At 41.8% G+C, this 27,896-nt stretch overlaps 1 protein-coding gene across 1 annotated transcript in view; it reads left to right on the top strand.

Annotated features, from left to right (window-relative positions):
* The window catches only part of LOC118430698, a 36,778-nt gene extending 9,903 nt beyond the window's left edge, over window positions 1–26,875 (top strand). Inside the window, exons 12-57 of the mRNA XM_035841690.1 lie at window positions 89–210; window positions 925–1,093; window positions 1,541–1,700; window positions 1,892–2,057; window positions 2,732–2,861; window positions 3,158–3,296; window positions 3,405–3,654; window positions 4,188–4,365; window positions 5,313–5,559; window positions 6,258–6,458; window positions 6,627–6,720; window positions 7,207–7,358; window positions 7,510–7,621; window positions 7,950–8,086; window positions 8,758–8,906; window positions 9,467–9,548; window positions 10,384–10,529; window positions 10,679–10,818; window positions 11,300–11,429; window positions 11,822–12,076; window positions 12,340–12,546; window positions 13,268–13,442; window positions 13,684–13,835; window positions 14,048–14,363; window positions 14,975–15,178; window positions 15,364–15,530; window positions 15,675–15,853; window positions 16,218–16,347; window positions 16,563–16,764; window positions 17,598–17,773; window positions 17,858–18,047; window positions 18,281–18,454; window positions 18,613–18,814; window positions 19,042–19,121; window positions 19,512–19,610; window positions 20,102–20,240; window positions 20,612–20,754; window positions 21,045–21,130; window positions 21,324–21,617; window positions 22,118–22,673; window positions 23,076–23,244; window positions 23,426–23,537; window positions 24,717–24,871; window positions 25,335–25,418; window positions 25,901–26,042; window positions 26,309–26,875. Of these exons, the coding sequence (XP_035697583.1) occupies window positions 89–210; window positions 925–1,093; window positions 1,541–1,700; window positions 1,892–2,057; window positions 2,732–2,861; window positions 3,158–3,296; window positions 3,405–3,654; window positions 4,188–4,365; window positions 5,313–5,559; window positions 6,258–6,458; window positions 6,627–6,720; window positions 7,207–7,358; window positions 7,510–7,621; window positions 7,950–8,086; window positions 8,758–8,906; window positions 9,467–9,548; window positions 10,384–10,529; window positions 10,679–10,818; window positions 11,300–11,429; window positions 11,822–12,076; window positions 12,340–12,546; window positions 13,268–13,442; window positions 13,684–13,835; window positions 14,048–14,363; window positions 14,975–15,178; window positions 15,364–15,530; window positions 15,675–15,853; window positions 16,218–16,347; window positions 16,563–16,764; window positions 17,598–17,773; window positions 17,858–18,047; window positions 18,281–18,454; window positions 18,613–18,814; window positions 19,042–19,121; window positions 19,512–19,610; window positions 20,102–20,240; window positions 20,612–20,754; window positions 21,045–21,130; window positions 21,324–21,617; window positions 22,118–22,673; window positions 23,076–23,244; window positions 23,426–23,537; window positions 24,717–24,871; window positions 25,335–25,418; window positions 25,901–26,042; window positions 26,309–26,494 (7,878 nt within the window). The 3' untranslated portion in view covers window positions 26,495–26,875. The remainder of the gene's footprint in view (window positions 1–88; window positions 211–924; window positions 1,094–1,540; window positions 1,701–1,891; window positions 2,058–2,731; window positions 2,862–3,157; window positions 3,297–3,404; window positions 3,655–4,187; window positions 4,366–5,312; window positions 5,560–6,257; window positions 6,459–6,626; window positions 6,721–7,206; window positions 7,359–7,509; window positions 7,622–7,949; window positions 8,087–8,757; window positions 8,907–9,466; window positions 9,549–10,383; window positions 10,530–10,678; window positions 10,819–11,299; window positions 11,430–11,821; window positions 12,077–12,339; window positions 12,547–13,267; window positions 13,443–13,683; window positions 13,836–14,047; window positions 14,364–14,974; window positions 15,179–15,363; window positions 15,531–15,674; window positions 15,854–16,217; window positions 16,348–16,562; window positions 16,765–17,597; window positions 17,774–17,857; window positions 18,048–18,280; window positions 18,455–18,612; window positions 18,815–19,041; window positions 19,122–19,511; window positions 19,611–20,101; window positions 20,241–20,611; window positions 20,755–21,044; window positions 21,131–21,323; window positions 21,618–22,117; window positions 22,674–23,075; window positions 23,245–23,425; window positions 23,538–24,716; window positions 24,872–25,334; window positions 25,419–25,900; window positions 26,043–26,308) is intronic.
* Window positions 26,876–27,896: the final 1,021 nt, after the last annotated feature.

A 27,896-nucleotide genomic window follows, 5' to 3' on the forward strand; every position in this document is an offset into this window, starting at 1 on the left:
CAGACGGTCACCAAAACGTCGGTTGAAATAAAGTTTTGCTTGTATTAAAAAAGTCCCTTTACTGAGAACGTGTACAATTCTGTTCCAGGCCGACGCGTCATGCATATCTGCCAACTGGATATTCGAAGACACGGAGTCTGGAATAAAGAAGTATAAGATCTCGGTGTTTAGGAAGGTTGCTGGGACAAAGAGACAAATATATCCTGAAAGGTTTGTACGTTAACGTTCTAATATTAAATATAACCGCATTGTAACTTAAGTGCAATGTTTATTGCAGCTGGGCAGTGTCTATCATTATATGACAACTATCTATTCTTGCGTACATATCCCCGTATACGTTTCGGACAGGATGCATGACAATTCTTGGCGTTTGCGACCGAATTGTTAGCAGCGTCACCACCACTGTGGAAGAAAAAGTGCCAATCAGAATTACGTGACAAAAGTGATCATCGAAAGAGCGACTTGTGATTTTACATAGATCCTGTAAAATCCTAGCGAACATCATTCAGTTGTAACAATAATAAAAACAAAACTTTTAAGTCATTGTAGAGGTTCATCAGTCACGTAGGAATACAGTTGCTCCAAATTTTCTTCAAGCAATGGCTGTTTTTAAAGGTAAGATACATACCTTCAATCTTTTAACGACTATCAGTCCATCATGTTTACAGAAAGTGACCAAGTCTCGCTAGAGAGTACGCAAGCCTGAACAAGCCTCGTACTCTCTCGTGAAACTTGGTCACAAATATTCGTAACATTCAAAATCTATTATGATAATCTAATACCAAAATATTCCCTGCTGTGTGTGGCCATTTTTCTTGCCGGGTACATTATAATCTAGATTTCTATTACAAACATAGAAATTTACTTCAAATCCTTCTGATTGGTCAACATCGTCTGGCTATATGATAATGCATTTAAATGCAGGGGACGAACAATTGAACTAAATGGTAAGGAGACTTTCTGGACATCACCAGCATCACTTAACCTGTTGGACGGTTCGCTGTACTCTGTGCGAGTCTCGGCCGTTAACGGTGCCGGAGCAACAACGGTGCACGAAACCAACGGTGTGATCATAGACACCAGTCCACCAGATGTGTGTGTATCTTAATCATTTGGTGTATACGGTGTACTGTTTAGAGATGGCGGAGTGATATATTTTCCATCTAAACAACACTGTGGTAATTAACTAATATTCTTGCAAGTACATAAAGCTGAAGGATACAAGAATAAATGGTGGTAATAAAATGGATGACAATGGAATACTTCGTTCCCATAATTCAGTATTTTTAAAAACTTAATCAATTAAACATCGAGAGTCGTTCTAGTAACGCTAGTAGATGTATCGTTTATATACATATTGTTTGGGGTCCGCGTTGAGAATACAGATTAGATTGTGTAGTGCGTGACTAATCGTTACAATGTATATTACGTTACATAATCAGGGCTAGCTACAGCAGTAAGTCAACTGGTTTGTTACTCCTTTTTATTAACCGTAGACTTGATAACATCATTACTTTGATATGGAATCACTAATGTACAGATGATTAATGTGAGGATCGGTGTGACATCCGGAGAGCCCGAGGAGCTAGAGGACGGCTATGCTCTCCACACAGACCTACAGGGCATACAGGCGTCCTGGATGGCTACTGACTTCGAGAGTGGTGTGGTGTCTTATTGGGTCTCTGTCGGGACGACACCAGGTTAGATATCTACTCATACAAAGTTTTATCCTTAGATGTGTTGGAGCTTCGCAAGCGCGTTCCTATACAGTGGTCAACGCGCATAGCTTTTACAAAATAATTATTGTACGTCAATGCCAATTTAGAGAATAATAGTATAACGCAGTGCAGCTAATTCCTATGTTTATCAAAGTCCACCGTTCCTTTACCAGGTGACAGTGACGTCAGCGACTACCAAAGCCTTGGCTCCGGAAGAGACGGTTACATCGGCAACCTCAATCTTCAAGTTACAAACAAAACCACTAACTCGCCAATCTACTATCTAACGGTGAAGGCTAAAAATGCAGCTGGGATCTTTTCAAGGAACATTACTTCAAGGTAATGTTTGAAACTGGAATTTAATCTTCATACCCCCAGTAAGCCAAAAGTTTTAAACTTCTTGGTATTGCATGCATCCTCCTAACGCCCGGTCCCCAACGGCATTACCCTATGGGGCCCTGCTATCCCATGCCCTATCTGTGGTTATCATGATTGTCGCCACAAACAAGCTGTCAACCAAGCAGAGAATAGGCCTTTCTTGGGCTTGTTGTTGTCGCAAGCTGTCTCGCAAAGGCCGCTGGGAAGCTATCAGCCAATCATGTTACGTATTACCATGGCTTTGTCTGCTCACTATGCCTACGCCCGATCCCCAACGGCTGACTGCCCATATAAGGGCAAGCTCATTAATATTTACAAGTAGGGCGCTCCCTAACTGGTCTGATTGCACAAGAAAGCAGAGGTAACACAAGTCGTTTTGACACGACTGTGGCCCCTCTGCGTAGGTGAATGTATTGCATGTGGAAATCTCGATCTGCAAAATGCAGTACAATATAGTTAAGTTACAGATACACCGTTCACAACGAAGGAGCACATTCATTCTCGGTATCTTAGGCAGCAATTGTATTCACTTCTTGAGTTGTTGCGTTGATAAAATGCAGTGATTGATTATATGATAGAAAAGATTACAGCTTTTATTTTGATAACGCTGACGCCGTATACATTCTTCCGTTCAGCCCCATAAAAGTAGTCCGAGCTGACCAGGCCGGGACGGTGACTGACGGCTGGGAGGCGTGGTCTACAGTAGAGCATGCCATGGCTGTGGATATCGACTATCAGAGGGATGTGTCAACTGTCACTGTCCGGGTAAAAAAATTTAGGAAAACATGTTGCAAAATATCGTTATCGGGCTGCGTCCTTTGCTGTCTTCTGTCGGACGGTTTCAATTTCTTGCCATAATTTCTTAATCTACGCTAGTGCGCAATGTGGCGATAGATGGTCCTCTATCAAAGGACTAAGATATAAGCTTCTGCTAGTGAACATAAAGGTTTAGATGCCTGCACTTGTTCACAAGTTTGTACATCTTAGAATCATATTACGCACATAAATAGAGTATGTAAATCAAGATACCGACAGTTGACTTTCATTTATCACATCCACAGTTTAGCGGGTTTGAGAGTGATCAGCACGGCATCATCCATTACGAGTGGTCGGTGGGGACGGAGCCGAGACTGGACGATGTGCAGCCGTACACAGCTTCGGGGATCGTACTGTCGGACCATACCGATAATCCTGGAGGAGGTGTGTAACAATTCAACTCTTTTGTGGCGCCAGCTGCAGGTCTGAACAACGGTATATCATTAGATCTCATCTGAGTAAGACCCCGTGTTCTTTGTACCAATTTTTCAGGTCTCAGTAGCCACGGACTGGCCCAGTCCCTCCTGCCCCTGAGCCCCGGTGTACAGTACTACGCTACAGTCCGAGCTATCACAGGTGCCGGTAACGTGCTGGACTTCTCTACGGACGGGTTTACTGTGGACATCACTCCGCCGGTCATACAGATAGACAGCGTCGGTGTACAGATCGGAAATAACTCCTTCGAGCTAGATTGGGAGCGTTCTCATTACCAGAAGTCAGCGGATTCTGTTAATGCAAATTGGTGAGTATGCATACAGGTCTGTTTCATGTGCACGTGGTTTATAAGTAAAAAGTATATCACAATGGAAATGTCTAATCTCCATCATACTTTCCTACGGGGATACAGATCTTACAATTCAGGGAAAGATTAATCAGAAGAGCCAAGAAGATTAACATCTCCCCTTCCTGTATGGTCGTACAAACTCATGATGCCAAACTCTCCTGACAAATCATTCTCCGGGTGTGGAAAATAGTTAGTATGGTAGGGACTACTTTATGTCACTGATTATACCTGAAACCCATCTATGTCTTTTGATCACTAAGCGCTCACAACTTGGAATTATTTGCGAGCTAAACAGACGGCACGTGTTTACTTGTGATCTGATGCAGTTGAAAGCATGTTTATCTATCAGTAACTAACGTTACTTTTTTTCGGAAAGCATAATGCAGTACATGCAGTCGTCTTCGGCTGGCTAGCGCGTTAACCTTCTGTTGGCAAGGAAGATACTAGTCGGTCTCTTTCTCTAACATCACTGATTTTGTCACCATACACAGGCATATCATCGAATCAGAGGATGCCATTGCTTCCTCATGGTTCTGCTACGGAAGTTACCCCGGTGCCTGTGACATCTACCCGGTCACGAATACAACAGACACGTCGGTACCTAACTCCCTGGTTAAACCGAAGAGTGACGGGATGCCGAATATACTTACTGTGTCATCCATGAATGTGGTAAGTTGCTTCATTTCGGCGTTCAAAGAAAGACCCCTACCCAAATGTGCATTTTAATTAACATGCATGATAAAGCCTGCAGAAGGGACAATTGTTGCGTTGGAGTTTTTGTTAAACGATCAAAAACTTTATTGACCATTCACACAGATGAGATTCCAGGTTTTGAGTATATTTACAATTACATAGATGAGATCAATTCAATAGAGCCTAAATTGCATCAATGATCACAGAACATCCGTTAATAAAATAGTTAGTATTATAAAACTACTAGACGTTCACACGACTTACAATTTGACTATGTGGCTGAGTGTGAGGCTAACCGACAAGACTAAAATGTAAAATACGAAAAGCTACACCGGCACTAAGGGTCATTGCTGTATAGTGGCCTCTGAATAGTTCTAATAGTCACTATAGTGTGGAGAAGTAGTGATTAGGCTAGTGGGGTGAATATCTTTTGCTTTTGCGAATCATTGTTTGATGGTGCCGTCTTCACCTTAGAATACCATAGCTCTCCTGGTTCGGTGAACGTTGAACTTTCAGATAAGCACACAAACTGCTTTCACGTTTGGCCGAATCGTGTTATTGTTGTAATTGTTATTGGGAGGGCCGATCACTCTCTCTTGACAGCCGGGTGGTGCTAAATCGCAAGTGTCTGGAGCGAGCTGCCATTCGGGGCCACTCAGGTGACCTCAATACGACAGTAATTGCCCCAGGTGCGAAAGGTGACTGTAGGTTTTGAACTACTCACACCGCACCATCACACGTGTGGTGGGTTCTTTAACGTGCTCGAGGTGTGGCTCTCTCCTAGTAAAGTGCCTTTCCCAAGGACACAAGATCGGTGACACGGCAGGATTCGAACTCAAGACCTCTCGGCCCTAAACCAAACACGCTGCCGCTGCGCCACTCAATCTTACATGTAAATTGCATTTCTCTTCGATTTTATCAAGGTTGGCCTTTGGGGACAGGCTATCTCGGGAAGCTTGACTGTTGACGAGACGCCTCCTGTTGCCGGTGAGGTTTTCTGTCCCCAGTTTGTACAAGACTCCAGTGAGCTGTCCTGTCACTGGCACAGGTTCTACGATACGGAGAGCACCATCCAGTACTACATGTTTGGTGTTGGGGAAGCTGAGGGAGGTGACTCCATCTTTAACTTCACACGGATCCCCAGTCATCAAACGCACTTTAGTCCTGGAGGTACCTGACTGTTGATTTCATATCAAAATACGTGTCAACAAAAAATTGTTTTCTGCTCAATACCAATGTGCCGTTTCCTAAGAAAGCAAAAAAAGAATCAAGAATAAATTAGCCGTTTGTGCTGCCAGCGTTGTTTTAATTCCATGAACCATTTCTCTCTCTTTTCTTTCTCGTCTCTTTCTCTCTCACTTTCTTCTCTCTCTCCCTCCATCCTCTCTCCCTTTCCCTCTCTATCTCTGTCCTGCTCTTTTCTCTCTCCTCCTTTCTAAGTATTTCTCCTTCCCTCCCTCTCACCATTTCTCATTCTTGCTCTCCCTCTCCTTGCTTTCTTCTTCTCATTCTCGTCTCTCATTTTCTCTCCCCTCTCCTTTTCGCTGTCTCTCCTTATCGCTGTCTTCTCCAGCTTTCTCATTTTCCCCTCTCCTTCTCTCTACCTTTCCTTCCACTCTACCTCTCTCCCGAACTCCCCTTCTCTCCCTCTCCTTGTCTCCGTCTTTTTCCCTGTCTCCATCTTTACCCCTTCTCCCTCTCCTTCTCTCTCCGGCTCTTTCTCGTCTCTCCATGTCTCCTTTTTCCCTACCTCTCTCTCTTCCCCTCTCCTTCTCGCTCGCTCTCTCTTTTCCCCACCCCTTTCTGCCTCTCCCTCTTTCTCTATAAATAATTTTCAGGTAATTTACTGTTATATTTGCTGTTTGCAGGTGTCACTATGACACATGATGCTACATACTACGTCACTGTTGTTGGCTACAACGCTGTTGAGGACTCCCAAGCTGCGTTTTCTGCACCAATAGTGGTTGACAACACCCCACCAATAGCCGGTGTGGTGGTTGAACTCAGTGGGACTGAAAATGTCAATGTGACCACCAGACATGGAGCAAAGACCTGCATTTCTGAACAAGGTTTGCTCCTTTACTTTTACCAAAGGCACAACTATCATAATGTTTCGTGGAATCAATATAGAGACAGTTACTGAACAATACCCATAGAAATACAATTCTTGAATCAAACGTTGTCATATAACTGCTTAATCAAGATGCCTTGTGAATAGCGCTGTATGTGCCATACAGAATGTAATTCTCTGGATGTGAAGTGCCAGGATTCTCTCACTCAAGTCATTGTGGCGTGGGAACCCTTCCATGACCCGGAAAGCTCTATCACACGGTAGGAAACTTTTTAATGTACTGAAGTTGGTTGTTATCTTTAAACATTAACCACATTATATCTATATTGTTTAACAATAAATATATCGGTACGCAGCACAAGAAGCACATATCTCACGAAATATAAATTTGTAAATCCTGAAGACAGGTTTTCGTTTCCAAGGTGATAAGACGCAAATTTTCGTTGTTGTGCCTGACCATGTCGCATCAACTGATTATTCACGGAGGATGAGTGAACTTTTCCTAATGTAACGCAAGTTAAACTTTATCCGTGGGATAACTAAAATCCGTCGTTTAATAACAGGGTATCCAGTCGACAGACGGTGTTTTTAAACTACAATATTTCGAATCTACAACAATTCGAAACAACCGTCTGTCGACTTGATATCCCTGAATACCCTGATTTTAGAAACAACGGATATAGATAACACCGCAGATAAAGGTAAACTAGAGTTATATCTTAACTTGTCCTTTTATTATAATCAAGGTATGAAGTGGCGCTGGGTACCAGCCAGGGAGGTGGGCAGCTACAGGACTTTACAGTCATCAAAACCGTGCAGAATGTTGTGGTCATATCAGGTCTGGACCTGACAGATGTCCGTCATGTTTTTGCTACAGTACGTGGGACCAATGCTGCGGGTGAGATTCTATTGAATTCATCACAAATGTGTTCTTTCTGTTCCCTTTAATCCTCATACAATTATCCGAAAGGTGTCTTTTTATTCGTCGAACGTGCAACATACTAAAACATTTAGTGTGTTATAGTACTTTCAAAATCTTGTTGTTTCAGGGTTGTCGACTGTATCCACCTCAAATGGTGTTTACATCAGCCGTCTTAGTGCAGGGCGTCCGCCTTTCGAACATCCCGTGGTCTGGGATGGAGAGGATTTTACAAAGGATTTGTAAGTACATCATGTTATTTACAGCATCTGTAAGCTGTGCTGTAGTGCAATGTGGACCTGTAGGAATTGCCCTATGGTAACAGATGGTCACCAAAACGGTTAAATCAAACACTTGGTTGTGTACACATGTGCATAGAATGACCTCACCAACCTTTTGCCACTATTCACGGAATCACTGCCTTTCTTATATAAGAAATAACAGTATTGCAATACCAATCCAATGATTTGTCAATAGAACAAAGCATGTTTACTTTTCCCTGTATCTCTAGTTTATGGGTTCACTCTGGTGTAACTTTGTATGTGCTTACGTAGATCATTTCTTTCCTAGGGATTATCAAGACCACAATGAGGAGTTGTCTGCCAATTGGGACTTCAGCGGAGACCCGTGTCCCATCTCTAAGTACGAGTGGAGTATCCTGAAGGTGGACGGCACCGTCATGCAGCCTTTTACTGAAGTCCCTTCAGGTACAATATCTATGACTAAAATTGAAGAACCAAGCCTTGGAAACCTGAGAGCCACGGGCCACTGTGTCCCTCAGTCCTCACACATATCCACCTTTAAACGACAGTTGTTCAAACACCTACATAACCGTGCATCTGGACTTTGCTCCTGTTCTACGTGTTTCGCCACAATAACACATTAATCGAACCCCAATTTCATTCTGTACTTTGTATTTATGTCTTATTCATTGTGCATTTTGCACATAATATTATAATTGTTTTGTCTCGCCCTCCGCTCCAGTTGATATGGAAAGAATAAACAATAAACAATTGAAAAAACTAACAAGCCAGAACGACTGAGCGTATGTAGAAGTATTCTAACAACAGTGTCATTAAAACACAAATTTATGAATGGATTCATAGGTAGGCATTTGAATTACTAACAGAATTAATAGAAATGTTAAGCCTTTGCAACGAAAGTGCAAAATGCATTCACATACATTATTATGAATTGTTGATTTTCACCAAAAAGATTCGCTTTATGTTCGTAATTGCGCAACCCTTTTCTTCAATTCTTTGTAAGGACAGAAATTCCAAAGAGACAGATAACTTGTAAGAAAATCATTCACGATTACTTATTCCCTCCAATTATACACACTGCATATACATTTTGCTATGTCATATTTTGTACGAAGGTCAAACGTATGGTAACAACAACGAACTGAAGATGCATGACGGCCAAACTTTCTTCGTTGCTGTAAGAGCTACAAACGAGATGGACTTCACGTACACAGTCAGGTCGGACGGCATCACGGTCATGCTGGAACCGCTCATTCCCGGAGAGGTTCGTGTTCACGCTTTTTATCTATAATGTGTCTAGGTTGTAGTATCTGTGCCGATACAACTTGCTTATTGACCTACCTTTAGTTAGCTCATTTGCCTCTTTCGGAGCGTAGGCCACAGCTACAGATGATATGCCTGCCTGTAGGGCTCCAGGCCGTCTCTCCAGGTTTTGCCTGTAATCTACACATCCTTTTCCATGTCCAGTCCACATCTGTTTTAGCGGTCATTATCCTGTACATGTGCCTTGTGTCTTAAAACAGAAATTAAGGGTAATTTTCTGTCGAGACTCTTACCTGGGGGGGGGGGGGGGGGGATGTAGCTCTGCGGAGTTATGAGCCCACTTGATTTTGTCGATTTTTCTCAGACACGCGTTTACAAAATTGTATCCTGTACTGTAGATGTGTTACTTCCGTTTTCTTGCATGATTCCACAAAGCTAAATCTGCTATTCAGCATTTATATTATGTATGTTTCTTGACCAAAGATATTGTCTGTTTCTTAATCAAGTACATTCAACTCCGTCAGTGTCTATTTAATTTTGTATGTATGTATCATACTGCAGGTCCGTGACGGTGACATCGTCGGATATGACCTGAACTTTCAGCCTTCAGTCACTTCCCTATCTGCGAACTGGGACAGGTTTGGTGAGATAAATTTCCTCAATCCTTTTTTCACAAGTAATCTAAGAGTTAATTCAATTATTTTAGGCTGATGTTGTTGATGTTAATCTTGTTCAGGCCGGGCTTTTTCTACCAATCTGGGGCAGGGGGATTTTGCAGTGCATGGTGCTACCGCGAAATTAAAACCCCCGCGAAAAGTATGACCACCAAGTTTTTTACAGATTGAATGTAGACAAATAATATAAGAAACGTACAAAATGACTTCATTTTATCCTAATTTTAAATGGATATGACGTCATCAACTTTTATTACTGTCTGGAATCAACAAAAGGATATTGCTATAAAACTTCAAGATATGCCACAAAAAACTAAAGAAAGTGTAGATAACATATTAATAGTGTCATCTACGACTTGTGTTGTCGACAGCATTTCAACAATTCTTTTAATAGCAAATAATCGCAAAAGACGATCATCATATGTTGAAAAAACAGATAGTAACACATTTTAAGGGATAATAAGGTAGTTAAAGTTGATCTTGTACAATGTTTGCCATCTTTGATTTTGAAAAAATCCCCACAATTGGAGGCTCTAGCATTTGGACGCCATGCAGCATGAAAATTGACAAGGGCTTCAAAAACCCCCACCCCGTCAGAATAGGCTTAACTGGTTTAGAGCAAAATTAATGCAATCGTTCAAAACCCGTAAGTGATTTACTTGTTGACACTAGCGATAAAATATTCCGCAATCTTAAAGGCCATGCAATTGGTACGTACAATCTACAGAAAGATATGCGGTGTTAACAAATTTGACATTTCTCATCATATTAATCCTAACCACAATGCTTTGGTATACTTTAAAGGAAAACTTGAGGAAGACAAAGAACAGACGATAGAGTACTATGAGGTAGCCCTTGGGACTGACCGCCGCTTCCCCAGAACCAGGAACAACGTACATCCTTACGTCAATGTGGGGCTGAACCAAACACACACGTTCAACAATCTACAGGTATTTTAATTATTCCAGCACACTTAACATTACTTAAAGACTTCATTTTAATCAAAGCGTTCCATCATTTATTTAGATACCTCAGATACTTGATATGGAAGACTGGAAACTTACCTCTGATGAAGGTTTCTTTTAAATTTTTTGCAAAGCTAATTCCTCGCTCGGCAACATACTACACCACCGTCAGGGCTCACAGCGTATCAACGTCCGTAGCGGAGATGACTTCTAACGGTATACAAGTGGGCTATGGTGGGCAGGTCTTATCAGTTGGACAAGTAGACGTCAGCAGGTTAGAAATTTATTTTTTAATGATATTAGCCATATCCATCATAATGCTATTTCTACCAAATGCTGCTATGGATTTTCATCAAGTATATAGTTCAATATCTTGCCAAGACGTTTATGTTTTAAGGTTCGCCATGGTAGAGTGGCTGTGCAATATATGTAAACAGCATAACTCTAGAAGCTGTGAATGGATTATTTTGATATTTGGTATTAGGGTAGGTATTCGTAAGACGAAGACAAAGGCTTATCATGATTATTATCATGATCATGTTTGACAATTGGCCTCTAAGCAGCTTCCTACTGTACTGCAGCTTAACTTCAAAGTCTTTCTGGACGTGCTACGGTCTAATCTCCAGACAGATCTACCGGTGGCATAAGGAGTGTTCTGAGCCACGAAAGATCTGCCGAGTTTTTTTTGCGATGTAAGCTTAATAAAAAAAGAAAAAAAAAAGTACCCATTAAGAATAGTTTTTTGTCGTCGACAGGTATATTTCGTCTACCGCCGGACTGTCGGTCTCCTGGAAAGGATTCGCCTTTTCTCTCTCAGTTCTGTACAGCCACTGGGGAATCGGAACCATGGATGGAAATCTAACACACTTAGAATGCAGAGAACTGGTAAATGTAGTGGTAATACTATAATATCAAAATTCTCCCGAAACTTATGAACATGAATTTGTATCTCTGTTATATTGCATCTTACCTCCCTCATGACATCAATGAAAAGCAGCCTATTTGCATAAATAAAGGTTAAAACAAACAAAATTGCCAATCTCTGGCTTCCATAATAACGTATTCCAATCTTCCCGTCATGTTTATGTTTTCATCAAATTTATGACGCCGAATATAAAGTTGTTGGCATCCTTCCGTCTCGCAAGACGATGAAATTCAAGCCGTTGTCAGTTCAGTTTGTAGTATAAAGTATACATGGAAGTAAATATAAAGTAGCCAATAATAACAACCACCTCCTGTCAATGATACAACTGTAATCAAAGAGTTACATGTTTCAGCAAATATGTGAGGTGGAAGAGACTGAGGAATGTGCCAGTTTGATGGGCAGATTTGATGTCCATCCGCTAACCAACGTGGGCAAGGATACGGCAGTTGAAGCTAAAGACCTCGAACTCCTCCACAACAAAACATATATAGTTGTTGTCATAGTAACGGACCAGTCAGCGGAGTGTTCGCTTGCGTCATCACTTGTAACTGTTGACGTCACTCCACCTTCCGGTGGAAGTGTCTGGCCCGGGCCTTACAAAGACAAGGTAAGTATTCGATTTCGTATGTTTTCTCTGTCTTCCTTGCTCTGATACAAGGGACATTCTAAGAACAAATAATGATATCATTTATACACATTAAGCTATCGTCAAGTACCTACATACCGTAAAGGCCCTATTAACGTCATTTCGTTTTATATTTTCTTTCGCAGTAATGGCCAGATAGAATGTGTTTCGCCGAGCGAATTTTTGATTATTATTTTTTTAGTTGATCATGTCATATAAGTTTGTTTTTTTTTCTGTTCCTTCAGGCTGTATCTTACTCAAGCAGAACTGATGAACTGCATGTTTCCTGGGCTGACTTCTCTGACCCAGAGAGCGGCATTGATCATTACGAGATCGCCGTGTTCTCAGGGGCAGCCTGTTCAGAGGACGCTGATGAACGGTTCCAAGAAACGGAGTTTGTACTGGTTCCGTCCAATTACACCGAATACACTGTAACAGACATCTCACTTCAGGTGAATACTCAGCAATTGGCCATATGTCAGCGTACGTGATGAAGACAGCATGGGGATTACTGAATATTAGCCTACAACAAGTAAAACCTTTAACTGTAAATCTACAAAGATATGATTTGCTTAACATATATATTTAAAGATTTATATCAGATGATGGTTTGGCTAGTGTGTTTTGATTTCATAACTGTATTTTGGTCATTTTGTCTATCAGGATCAGGGCTCTAGCCAGCTCATTTTTTTTTCGTCAGCCAGTTCCAATTGTCGCGAAAACACTATTCCGGGAGTCAAAAAGACTGAACTGAGACCTTGAAAAACAGGTTTTTAATGAGATTATCGTATGCGAAAGGGCGCCTGCACACTTCGTCAACAATAATAACAATAGCAAAACAAACGGTGTGCGGCTTTTACGACCGTGGATGGCTGCCTGTAGCTTCCACCAAGGATTTTTGTCCGTCAAGGTTGACGGATTGGTTTTAAAATTTTTCTGTCACACGCAGCAAATTTCTGTCAATTGACGGTAAAGCGGACGCTGGCTAGAGCCCTGATCAGGATGCATCCTGCTTGGCTAAAAATCTGCCCAATGCTATGAAGGGTAGGGAGGGATCGAGAGAGGGTCATGTTCATCTGTGCAACCAGCTCGGTCGGATGATTATATGTCTTAAGGACATACCTTTACAATGAATTGTGTAACTGCAATGATATTGTGGTTTCTGTTTTTTAGTCTGGCATTCCGTATTTCGTAAGGCTGAGAACCTTCAACAAGGCAGGCCTGTCAATCATAACGGAGTCTCCACCCATCCTGTTGGATCTGGAGGATCCGATTGGTGGAACGGTAAAAGATGGGCGGGACTTCAGCAGTGACGTCACTCATCAAAGTTCCACAACTACCGTGGAAGGTAAAATGAGCACATGTTTGGAGACTACAATATTCATTAGCATGTGTTGTTTGTAGCTTTTGTTGTCAACAAAACCTATCATTAAACAACAACAGTTACATCTTTTAACTAATTAACTAAGCCATTTTAATGTATTCAGGGAAAGTTAGTTTGTTGGTATTCAGGGAAAGTTAGTTTGTTTGTTTGTTTATTTCTCATCAACAAGCTACTGAATAAATCTTATTACTCATTATAACAATAGGTACGTTCATCTATCTGCCGAACCACGATGGCGAACGGTGTCCTTCCCGTCAATATCTAATGGAAGCTGAGGAGGTCGGATGGGATTCTGTCTCTTCAAACTCAATTCTGGGCCTCAAGACTGACCACAGGATACTGTTTTCTGAAGATCAGGTATAAGTTATATATAAGGCATGTTTTGAAATACAACATAAACTTTCGTTAGAAATAGAACAAGTGTAGAGCTAATCCTTCCTACATGGGGATATTTCATTTTCAACATTCTTTCATGTTGATTATTTCCTATATTGTATTGGTCAATTCTATTTTCTGTCAGAATACGTGCAATTTATGTATAGAAATCCTGCTTTATTTATTACCCACAGATAACGTTTGGTGACGATGGCTTGTCTATCACCATGTCGAGAGATGTACAACAGACACGGATGTACTCAGGTGCGTACTCCACCCGGGCAGACATGCAGGGAGGCGGCTCCTACAGGTTCGACATGATCGCTGCGAGCGGTGACATCAAAGCCGTCACCAGTGTTGTGTTCTGGGACGGTCCGGCAGGCGTGGTGGGAGACTTGGAGGCTCCAGTAGAGCAGTGGGCTCGGGAGGAAGCAGCTACGTATACTGAACCGACGGATTGTACATGTTGTCTAAAAAATATAGCAGGGGCTTCCACAAATGCAACAGCAGGTAAAACCCCATTTCACCCATAGTTGTCTATGGCCTCATTTCAACTCCCAATATTCCCCAGATCATCGTTGGGACTCCTTCGTGAGCATGGTCATCTGTGGTTAACTGTTGTTCTGTGATGTTGAAGTCTTGTTGGTTGCGCCACACAAATGTTTCCAAATGTTAATAAATTCACTGATCGACGGTAGATTGTGAAAGGTCCGGGCTGTCTCGTATAACTACGAGTAGTTGAACAGTTGGAAATTGGTCGAAAGGAATCATTAACACAGTAGTAGCGTAATCGGCAACCAAATTTTACTTCCAGCCATGGCAAAAAAACTTCTGACTTTTTTTCCCATTCAAATTCACAACATCTGATTCGTTCCAGATCATTGGATGGATTCCTCTTAACTACTTTTCTAGGCGACTTCTCTTTAGAACTTTACCAACTACTCCATCAACGACAGACACTCAACAACAAACACAGAAGAACCACAGCAGCCATATCAAAGCTAACGTTAACCCCATTTGATATTGTTATCAGAATAGATGGTATAAGAAAACGAAATTTTCTCGCTGTTTATCATAATATATAAAAACCTTTGAAATATTGTTTTACTTCACAACTTTAGCTCCTGCTGACAACGATGACTGCTTCTGCAACTGTACCCACTATCACATGAAAGGAACTACATCTACTCCACTGCTTAAAACAACGACGGAACCAGCGACAGATACAATGGGTTATGATATAACCTTTGCAAGTTATGAACTTTCAAGTGAGACTTCTGAAAGTCGAGTTTCCTATAGAAGTTGTGGACTTCAAATTCACCAAGGTGAGGAAATGTGTGTACCTACAATAGAGTCTGCTTCTTCATAATATTGTTTGCAGTATTAAGCATTCGACATGGACATGCTTCATACATGTTTGACAATTTCAAAGTTTCTTTTTGTATATCTTTACCTAATCAATTTCTAAATCACTTGATAATTCAATTTTTACGACAATCATATTGTAAAGGTATCGTGGCTGGAGGTGTGGAGGGTCACTACGCTGTGTTGTGGTGCCGCTTTAAAAACGACACGATTCCACCTCGGCGAGAGATGGTCCGCCTGGACTTTGACCCAACAGATGGATGGCATTCGTACGAGCTAAAAGTTACTATAGGGAAGACTTTCGCTGTTGGGGTCAGTACAAAAACTCACTGTTTCTTCGTATCCTTCATATCCACATCTCTGCTGCTTTGTGGTATTTTTGGACCAATCTTTCGAAACGATGATATATCAACATATTGGGTTCTAATCAGTATAAATTCGTATTGTATACTGTAGGAAGACTGGATTCTGGAGCTTATCGCAGACGGCAGACCGCTGACCATCATTAACGGCATCCCAGTCTTCAGCGACCAGGCCCGGCTCACCCTGGCCGTCTGGAACCGGGACGACTTCGTACCTGAAGTGCAAGACGTCTTCCGCAGTCCCGAAACTAATGCATATTTCAGAGACCTGAGGTTTGTAAAAAATGTGGACAAACCCACATGAAGCACCGGACAGCACAAATCTGACTAAATGTCGCATAATCCATTACACATCATATAAGTCGTGGCTGATTTAATACTAATTAACATTGGAAAACGACACCTTTGCAAATTCCATCAAGAATCTTAATTATCCATTTGTTTGACATACGCATCGTTTTGTTGCAGGTGAGCTATCTTTAGTTTTGAAATTGAAACTGCAAGTAAAAGTCATAAAGTAGAATTTAAGATAGGGAAGACAATGTCATAATCGGCCAATGCACATTAGCGATGCATTTCAACTTAGTTGAATAAAATCCGTCCAAACTATACAAAAATGAACTTAACCATTTCGCAGGTTCCCGCCAAGCGCTGATAACCTGTGCCGTTATGGAGACCCATTCCGTCCCGGGGACAACAGTATCTCCGTCTTTTACGCAGGAGTGGGGACCGAGAAGCTGAAGGATGATGTCGCGCCTTTCCGTGAGGTCAGATAGATTTCATCTCAATCTGTATACACTTTCAAGTACTCATCATCGTAGATTTGCTGCACAACTTCCTATAAATAGAAATATAAGTCAGAGTTGTATTTAACTCAAAGCCTTGTTTGCACAATGCCACTTACTGTACAATGTACAAGAAGTCTTTTGAGACTTATCAACTGTGCAGAAATACACGTATACGTATTTTCTTTGGTTGTTAGGTCGCACGACCCTGCGTGCCTTGTGTGAAGCCATGTGACAAGTTTGACTGTGACCCGGACTGCTCCAGTCTGGGCTCTTCAGCCTTCCATGTCAGGATAGACAACCTGACTCTCACTCCTAATGTCAGCTTCAAGCAGCTGGATGGTATAAACGTTACAGACGGTGCTGCGGTCTACTACATCACCGTTAAGGCTGTAACAGGTATGGGACACGTTTATTGTTCACTAATTGCCTCATTAAAAACGTTAAACGTTTATACTAGGGGTGGGTACCGGTACATAAAATTCAAGTCGAGGTCCGGCTCAGGATTAGAGAATTAGGTACAAAACATCCAGGCCCAGGTACGGTTTAGGTTTACAGTATCAGGTCCAGAACTTTGACCTGATTCAGAATGTGAAAACTTGTTTTGTGGAGTATTCGACTCCCACTGGCGTTTTAAAATCCTTTGGCTTTTGACTGGTATGAGCCGCCATATTATAGGTTCAACATCCGGTCAACCGAATATTTGCAGTCGTACTCGTCAACAAAGCCCCCTAACTACAAGTGCACATCCTATATGTGCCGATGCTACAACGACCAAATCACAATTAATCGGCTGGTTGTACCAAAAACTAAGAGAGATTCATTCACAGATCACATAGATTCCTGTGGACCCATTGTCTGTAACAACCCTTCACCAGACTCGCACGGTCCCAAGTTTGAAGTGACAGAAGACACCAAAACGAACGGACACCCACCATTTACAGTACCATGTACCAGCTCTCACTAGACACTACCTTATGTGTTTTATAGCATGTATGTACAATAGTATGTATATTTTAGGACTTTAATTGATTCGAAGAAACAAATAAACAAGCATTATCTCTGGAGAGCACTTTAAGGTCTCTGACTTATTGGAAAATAATATGATGAGATACAGTTTATTAATAATCGGGGTTTTCCAATGTCATTCTTGTGTTTTATCATTACTTTGCTAACTAAAAGTCATTTTCTGGTACCGTAACATATGACCGCTTTGTTGATTATAACTGTAGGGTCTGGCCGCACAACGTTGGCTTCCTCCAGTGGTGTGTACATTGACGTCACATCTCCGGATATCCAGAGTGTCGACCACGTGGACATGTCGTGGGACGATGAAGAGATAGTACAGTACCAGGGAAGCAACAGCACCATAGCTGTCAGGTACAGCGCCTTCGACAGGGAGAGTCAGGTATTGAATCTATCAATACGTGTCTGCATTAGTAATAGTCAGCACTTCTACCTGAATATTATATAAAATGTCGTTTTGTTGCAGATTGCTGAGTATTTCTGGGCCATAGGAACGGCTCCATGGGGGACTGACATCCAGCGGCTTAAGTCTAATGGTCTTCGGGACATGGCCGTGAACTCTGACCTCGAGGGTGTTCTGCATCATGGATTGACTTATTACGTCACTCTTGTGGCAGTGAACGGTGCAGGCTTAAACAGCTCGGTGACGTCATCAGGTGATGAATAAATTTGAATGTTTGACAGCTGAAATGAATCTCATTTTTAAAATCAGTTGCTCTTTAGTTTCAAGAGATTCTATCAGACGGCAATTAACTAGGCAAAACCTTTTCTTTTAGCATTTTGTTGACAATAACTCATTGCAGCATAACCATTGTAATTCCAATTATTACATTATTATTAAAATGTTATCAAGATAAGATTTTAATTTATTATTCTTATTCTTTATTAGGCGTCAAAGTGCTTCTGGGGTACCCAAATGTCACCAGCATGAGCACAGCTGTGCTGTTTGGCGTGGATGTATTAGATGACGTCTACCCTGATGACGTAGTGGAGTTGACTGACCTTACGCACGTTGGCATCTCATGGGAGCGTCCCCAGGAGGAACAAGCCATCACCTCCATATGTAAGTAGATAACAACAACCCCCACAGCTGTTCATTCAAAGTTAATACTTATTAATAGAATTGATAAGCCGATTTCTTTATGATAATAATTCGGTAGGGGAATCTATAACGCCTGACAACAGCTGTCACGTTGAATGTGCCGTGTGTTGTTTATTCAGACCTTAGCATGAGTAGTAGTGAGGACGGAATCGATGACGTCTTCCCAGAGACTCGAGTTGGTTTTAATGACTCCGGCAATGTTGTCATCGCGGACGGGAAGGTAGAAACTGGCGGCAAAGTCGTGAACATCACGGACGTACAGCAGAGTACTGAAGTAGAGCAGATGATGGGGCCTGGTAGATTTGTCATGGAGCCTGGCAGGTTGGTACAGGCTGTTTACGTATTAGTGCGTGCAATCGCGTACAAATGTCATATTATGACAGTTACCACAAACAGGTAATCATTCATCATAATGTGAATAGGAAACAAATGTGAAGGATTAAACTTTTGATACGAATATTCTTTAGTAGAATATTTTAAGAACTTCTAGATGTCGTTGTGGAGGTACTTTGATCGTGTCATCTAGCATTATAACACTTTTGTCGCAGGACTTTGTATCCAAAGATACTTGCCTGCAATGGTGCTCACCGGTGCGCAACTGCTAATGTGAAGAAGTTAACCTACATCCGTGAGTATAAATAGATAATTGCTTTGCGACTAGAAATGATGTTATCATCCCATTCAGCATCGACACCGTAAAAATGCAAATAAACATCAAAACATCAAACAAGACTTTCAAAACAATTACACGCATATCCACATTAGTTTTTGTGTCTCAACAGTCAGTGCGATGAATGTTTGAATTGAGGAAGCATCAGTTCAATAATTACATCGTCGATGAAGGTTAGACGTCAAGGTAATACGATACTCCAAAAACGGTAAATAGTACCAGACAAGTAAATGAATATGATTGTGGAAGTTGCATGCGATAATTGCATCAGGCAAACTTTTAATGTCTATAACTTTCACTCTAATGATCATTATCTTTTACATACATTCTGAACCCTTTTCTGATCAGGACCACGGGACCATGTTGTGACGTCCCATGGCGGCGAGGGAGTGGAGGTGGTGCTGAACAAGTCAGACTCTAATACCATATTAATAACAACGCCGGGAGGTCAGTTACTACCACTTATCTAAATGTATATAAGTATAATTTTGAAGAATAGTTTGTGTCCGTTGGTTGCTGTGCATTATGGTAAGGAGGTGCCTAACCATATTCAAATCGTTTTTGTCAATCTGCGCGGGAGGGAGGGGGTCTTTTTAGGCCCGGTCCCTCTAACTCATGTTACTCGAAAACTGCTTTTATATGACCACCAAATTCTTAATGATGCAGACGTCAATTATGAGTGAAATTCAAATAATTATGACGTCTTGATGACGTAATGACGTCATTATGATGTCATCAATGTGATTGTATTGGCTGGGATGAAAGTTGGCACAGGCCTTAAAAGCCGTTCTAAAAGGGTTAAACAGACGAGCAAACCATAAAACCCATAAATATGAAATGAATGCATACTGTAATAATCATTGATTCAGTTCAGTTTCATTGATTGATTCATGATATTAAGATATTATCCAAAGTCAAATCTTTACACTATAATTCAGGATTGCGAAGAGGAACGACGCTGGTATCTGGCTTACTTGAAAGCTATGACTACACATCAGACGCTTCAGCTGGCTTTAGATCATTCATCTCCGACCCACGTCTTTCAAAGGACTTTACGGATCGCTGGCTTAGGATCAGGTACAAGTCAATCTTCGAACAAGTTGACATTACTAACTGCTACGCAAAGTGGATAGAAAACAAATCTCCATAGCCAACTTCATATAAATTATATATATAGATAGATAGATAGATAGAGATATAGGGATAACACAATATATTACGTATGTTGCGCTCATGGCCTCTCGTTATGGCATGTATAAGTAAAACCTTTAACTCGATTTAGGTGAATGATGACCAAGTAGACTTATCGCCTTGAGAAAGTCGTGCAACATTTACACACGCCCGTTTTAGGACAACAGCCTTTACGCCAGACGGCTATTACTACGCTACAGTACAGCGACCAAATTCAGAATTGTTGTGGCCCTCAATTTCATAACTTCTTGAAACAGGGTAAATTGTTGGTTGGGCGTTAATTTCTTCGTGACCACGCTTGGGAATGTGGAGGTACCAGGTCCCATCAACATCACCCTGCCTATCAACACAACACTCATAGAGCCCGGACTGGAGCCACGTCTGCTCTACTGGAACTTGGGTAACTCAGCTTAATTTATAACATTCTAAAGAGCACAACTGTCAAATAGGCCAGTTCACACTTCAATGTTGTCCAACTTGAATGAACTTGTATTGATCTGTAACAGATGCCGAAAGCTGGATAAGTCAGGCACACGCATATGGTTTCAACATGTTATTTATTTTTATGACACACACGCTAGAGGATTTGCTACTAGTCCAGAATTTCTTCTTTTACTATGAACTGAATGAGTCTTTACTCGATTGCAAAAGAGAAAATGAAGAAAAAAACTGTTCCTTCTGTACGTCTAGAACATGGGGAGTGGCAGGATGCGCAGAGAACATGCGGGAAGCCACAAAGGCCCATAGAATGGACAAAACATAACGCAAGTTTTCAGGTACTTCTATTTCTTCTCAATCACTGTGCAATGATTACGTATATACTACGTGTCTGCATGTATTTTGATCAACAATATAGCATGGTATCATAGTTATGACTGCTATCAGACTGAAACATGGCTAGGCATGTAAAGCTTTTCCAAAGTTAGTCACTTGTCGTAGTTAAAATATACGCTTTTTTTGCTTTCCAAGGTGTGCAAAACAAATACGTACAGCACCAAACGAGACCCGGGACGAGTAAGAGCGCTCAGAGCGGAAGACGAAACCGAAGAGTTCTTCCAAGGTTCCACGCACTTCGCCCTCGCTGCGGTTAACAAAGACTTGTTCAACTCTCGTCCCGTCATCAGTTCCGATGCGTACATAACACTTCGTGAAGATGAAGAAAGGGCGATCCTGATCAAGTATTCTGACACCGAGAACGATCGGCTTTCATTTTCCATCACTGTTCCTCCCAAGCATGGAAGGGCTCAACTGCGCGACGGAGAGGTTAGTGAAGGCTGTTATTGTTGCTGGGTTGACTGACTACTCTCTCTTCGCCGTCAGGGTTGCGAGGAGCTTACAATAGGCGTGGTGTGGGGCAGCTGCCATTCGTCGCTACCTCAAGTGACCTCAATAAGACAGTAATTATCCCAGGTGCGGTCAAATGACTGTATGTTTTGAACCACTCACACCGGGAAGGACCCTAACTATTTTTTGATAAGTTTGGTTGGTCGAGGTGTGGCTCTCCTTAAACATGGTACACCCATTTAACGTCCTTTCCGAGGCTCTTTATACTTTTACCTAATGGTAACATTTACATTTACATTTACAAGCTTTTTCAAGATAAGAAAACGGTATTCAGTTATGCACAAACACTGTTGTTAAATTAATGACATTTTAATGCACATTTAATGGAAACGATGACTGTTGATCAAAATAAACTATCAATCGATCATTGTACTATCAAGAAGATGATGTCTAATATACTACTATTGCCTCCCCCTAAGGAGTTTCCGATCATTTGGTACCAGCCCTGCCTGGATTATTTCGGCACAGACACAATCAACATCTCTGCTGTAGAGATACTGCCAAACAACATGGCTCCACATCGCGTCAGCGTGCAGCTGGTGCTGGAGGTGGAGCCCCGCAATGACGACCCGGTCCTGTTTGTCATCGCTAACGACAGCCCTGTGTCCAAGGCTCCAGCATTATCCGTAGAACTGACTGTTGAAGTTAACCGCTTTTCCAATGCCGTTTACAAAGATCTGCAGATCATTGTAGCTGCATATGATGTTGATAATTCAGACAGTATAAATCTGGCTTTTGAGGCACAAAGCAACTGCACTCTGTTGATATCAAACCAAATACATCAGGTTAGCTTTAACACCAGCCACCCGTGTAGGGGTCAGAACAACTGGTTTTCAGTCGTAGAAGCGTACGTGAAGAGCGGAACAACAGGACCGTTAGAGCTGGACTCGTGTGGAGCTGCAGCTCCGCATCCCCTACATGACATGGGCTGGGTGTTCACGAGGCTCACCTACAGACCGGCTGTAAACTTCACAGGTATGATTATCATATGAAGGTTTTTATACTTGACTTTCATACCTTACACACTTTGCTTGTGTGTAACGGGTGGGTCCGTAAATAGTACATTGACGAGTTAAATGTCACAACAAATCAGTGTCTTAATCCAGGTCGTCGGTTGGTGTCAATTTTGTTCAATCACTGGTATTTTATCAGACTCTTCTGTATAAAACTTGAAAACAAAAGCACATGCATAATCACCTCTCCACAATAAGACAATATAACCAATAGTTCGTTCTAATTAAGAGCATTGTCGAAGTTTCGGCACTTCGCGATATGAGTACTATTTAGAGCGGTAGTTTGTGTCAGTTTGACGCCCGGTGTTATTACTGTTCATTAGTAGAATCGTTCGCTTGCCTTTTCTTTTAACTTGATCTTCAGGTATGGATACTATCAAGGTCAATGCACGAGATGACCAAGGTGGCCTGTCCCGGGTCGTGAACCTTGACATATACGTGCTGGAGAATCTCTGCCAACATGGCGGATCCTGTGTTGGTGACGTCACAGATCCCAACTGTACATCGCCACAGCGCAGTCAAGGTTTTGACGGGTAGGCTTTTACGGTATTAAAAATTCTTATAAGGAATTGGCAAATTCGTTTGAAACGCAGCGAAAAGATGATGTTATGGGAAATATGATAGTATGCTTAACGTCGAACGTATTGTTGTGCGTCTACACACGTCAGAGTCAACAGACATGAAAAATAACAAGGTTTATTTTAAATGCTGCAGGTACTGGTGTGACTGTACCAGCACACCTGGCTGGACAGGCAGATTTTGTGAACTTGACTTTGACGACTGTTCCTCCACACCGTGTCCCGCAAATTACACTTGTATCGACAAGGTAAAGTTTGTGTTTAGTGAAGGGATGCTTGAAAACAAAATGAAATGGCAATGTTGCGATTGACGGACACTGGAATGACATTAAAATTCAAGCTGGATACCAATCTGGGATTGGAGTTGGTCCTAGGACAGGCTGCGATTGGGATCTGTCCTAGCGCAATCGTCATTTCTACTATAGCTAGTACAGATTGCAATGGGGATATGTTATAGGACCAACTCCGATCCAAACTCAAATAATTTTGAAAAGATATAGGAAACAGACTGCAATCGGGATCTGTACTAGGACATAGGCGATTCTACTAGCACAGATTGCAACCGGGATCTGTCCTAAGCCAAACATCGATCCAAACTCAAATGATGCTAAGATATAGGAAACATCAATACTTTTTTGATGAATAATGATTTATTCAATATTACTGCAAACCTATTAACTTATTACACTCATTAACTTGTGTCACTTTTACAATTTTAACTTCACTCAAGACTACCGCACTATATTTACTTCTTCAACTTAACTCAAGGCACACTATAATGTATACTTTAGCAATTTTTTTCATGTATGTTTTCTGATGCAGTGGAAGCCATTTAATTTCACAACGGATAATCGCACACTACTGTTAATTGCACGAAATCGCAAAATCCCGTGGTGGTGCAGAGTAGCTTAATAACTTCGCTTTGTTGCACCATTCGGACAATTGCACGAAATGCACTGGCAAATGGGGTGTGCAATCAAGCGGCTTCCACTGTATATAAATCTAATGTATGTTTTCTAATAAAGTAATTTCTGATGAAATAGTGGTAAAAATCTAATGATATGTGAAAGATACCAACAGGAGATCAAACAATATGTCCGTGTGCAAATTGTGAGGTGTTAAAAGTTTTACACTAATCAGTACATTTCTTGAGTGAATTGTCCTCGATCGTGCTCTCTACTGTGACATATATGTGTATTAGGGATTTAGGTGCGAGGAAAGTCCCGCTGAATTAGAAATTGAATTCTATTCGCGCCCGATTCTTCCTAAACCTACGGCGTACGGCGCTATCGCCGCGTTAACCGCCCAGGACGTTTGATGACACTTAATTACGTTCAATGATGATATGGCAAATTTGTCCAATAAAACCATTGCCATTGTGAGTAATGATGCTAAATATTTTTACCATTTTATAAACTCTTGAACAGCTGAATGGTTACCTCTGTGACTGTGGCGATCCCAGCTGGCCTTGTGGACATGCCCTGGAACCCTGGGAGGTCGGTGTGATCGCGGGAGGCGCGCTGGCGGCAGCTGTCCTCGTCATCCTGGCGTTCTTCTGGTGGAAAAAGTGGCAAAAATCCAGGTCAGTTCAGCATGACAGAATACATAATACATGCCCTCAATGTCGATACAACATACAGTATTTATTGAAATTGAGAACATTTACAATTATTGATAACGATAACGGCAATGATCTTCCTTGCAAATACATGCACATTAATACCATCTATATACCGTGAACTAAACGGGGACAAAGCACGAATTGTCATTTTGACTTCTTGCATTCAGTGTTTAAAGCATAACGGATAAAGCTGTGTTCCATGTATTCACTACAACTTAAACTATGATGACTTAAACGCATTTGTTCTTGATAAAATATAAGATAACATGAATAGCTTGTGTTGCTCCGTTTGTAGATATTCTATGAAAGCTGCTTGTCAAAATGTTTTTTTTCTACCTTAGAGTCGTGCAGGATCCATCAACATTCATCGTGGCTATTAAGTTTCGAGTCTTTCATGCTTTTTGTTGTCTTTTCTCCCCTTTAGTCCTAAGACGAGAAAGGGTGGTTCGATGTTCCTGAAAGGCGCGAGAGTGGCACCCATGGTCACTGACTTGCCACTCACCAGTCTGTAAGTTGAACATAATATTGGATCTAGAACCTTCGTTGTTTGAATGTCTATCTGTATGCATTTATTGTACAGCCTCTATAAACATCCCCCGGCATTAAGCTTACTTTCTTTACTTTTCTAGATTAGGAGATACTTTATTAGCATTGTGCATAACCTTATCTTTGTTTCTACATCTTAATTAGATGCAACTCGTCAAAAATTATGCAAAAATCAACCTGACAGGTAGAAATAGCCAACACTAGTATTCGAGTAGCATTTATCACTGTTCATTGTCACTTTCTACTGGAAGCTAATTAGAAGGCTGTGGCCTGGCTGCAGTACTGGCACGGAACGATATGATGATGATGATGATTGTCACTTGTATATCTCCTATTTTTATACTCTGTTCCTTTAAGCAGTTAGCTTCCTGGCATGAAGTTTTAAATAATAAACTTAAGCTCGTAAGTGGTTCTATTTGTTCAACTTTTTGGCATGGTTTTCAGCTCCAGCAGTAAACCCGGAGACAAACAGACTAACACAGGCATCAAAGCCCGCGCTCCTGAGGCATCCCAATCCGATGTTGCCTCCGGCACCGACGAAGCCTTGTCTACATTAGGGAGACCAGACTATACCGCATTCCAAAGCGTAAGTTTTGCCTGTGAAAAAGAGTATATGATATTTAAGACTCGCCTAGCCAAAGCTATGAGAGCGGCGGAGGACAGAGTTAGTTGGAGGAGAATGGTCTAGTCTTGGTGCCAACAACTACCCGAAAAGAGGTCATGGGATAGGTGAAGTGATAGGTGAGAACAATGTTCTTGAATCGGATAAGATAATTCTGGTTAGATGAGTGAGTTAAGAACATGCATGTCGGGTAGAAAATAGGCCGCAAACTGTGCCGCTGGTACTTCCAGGTGCCCCGGGCTTGGGAGACTGACGCCGCTGGCGCTGCGGACAGACAGGCTGCCGCCCTGCTGAGCTGGGAGTGGAACCCGAAGCACAGTGTGGAGAGTCTGGATGGTGCCGCAAGCCGCCCGACCAGACCCGCCACTGAGCTGAGAGAACTGCGGGGGTTAGCTGCCAGGAGAGCCGCTCCGTGAACATGGACACCCGACCGGCTTACATACGTCAAGTAGTACATGTAGTAATCGGCGTTCTTCGCCTGTTTGGAGTGTGGTTGCTCTCGGATTCAAGTTTAATGCGTAAAATCCATTATTCGTTGAATTGAATGTAACAACATAACATTACACTGATAAACTGACAAATTTCATTTAACCGTCAAATATTCTGATGCAAGCTGTTGAATGAATAGCCATAACACTATTACAGACTCACTAACTTCTTATAAACGTATGCATTTGGGAAATGTCGAAAAAGACAAATATGCAATCAGAACCGTGCAAAGTGCTTTGTCACACGCCCTTGTGGTGTTGCCTAGACCTGGTGTGTGTTAACGATTTGCAAATAAACAAGCTACAGCATGCTGTTGTAGAGTGGTTGGATTTACTTAGGAAGCAACTGGAGAAGGCTAAATCTCTTGGTGGGGAAATTGTAGCAATTGGCGGAAATCTGGTAATATACTTCTATAGCCATAAGTTTGTAAATCTATACGTGTGTATATGTACGAGTGCGTGCGCGTATGTGTATGTGTGTGTATGTATGTGTGGGTGTGCGTCCGTGTCCGTGTGTGTTTGTGTCTGTGAGACACGATGTATGTGGCTAAGTGTCGGCTTGTGTTCTGGTGCTAAATTCGGCTATGTGTAAGAGGGGTATATCTACGTACGTCGGTTGTCCATAAATCTCTTCCAACTGACAATAACAGTTGGTTTGCGCCGGCCCGAGAAAATAAAAGCCACATGTGTTATTCATCTAACACTATACAATAGTAATAGGATCAGTGGGAATATAATCAGTGTGAATGTACGTTCAGCACCAGGGACAGGATAATGGGAAATCAGTAAGAGGATAATCACTGAATTTTAGTTCCGATCCAATGACAGGACCAGTGTGAAGTAAGTAGGAGGATGATTATTAGTGTAAATGTGAGTTTTGCACCAGGGACAGGACCAGTTTGAAGTCAATAGGAGGATATTCAGTGTGAATGTGAGTTCAGCACCAGTGACAGGACCAGTGTGAAGTCAGTAGGAGGATAATCAGTGTGAATGTGAGTTCAGTACCAGGGACAGGACGAGTGTGAAGTCAGTAGGAGGATAATCAGTATGAATGTACGTTCAGCACCAGGTACAGGAGCAGTGCAGAGTCAGTAGGATGATGATCAGTGTGAATGTGAGTTCTGCATCAGGGACAGGACCAGTGTGAAGTCAGTAGGAGGATAATCAGTGTGGATGTGAGTTCAGTACCAGGGACAGGACGAGTGTGAAGTCAGTAGGAGGATAATCAGTGTCGATGTGAGTTCAGTACCAGGGACAGGACGAGTGTGAAGTCAGTAGGAGGATAATCAGTATGAATGTACGTTCAGCACCAGGTACAGGAGCAGTGCAG

Source organism: Branchiostoma floridae, chromosome 14, assembly GCF_000003815.2.
Source record: "Branchiostoma floridae strain S238N-H82 chromosome 14, Bfl_VNyyK, whole genome shotgun sequence".
NCBI lineage: Eukaryota > Metazoa > Chordata > Leptocardii > Amphioxiformes > Branchiostomatidae > Branchiostoma > Branchiostoma floridae.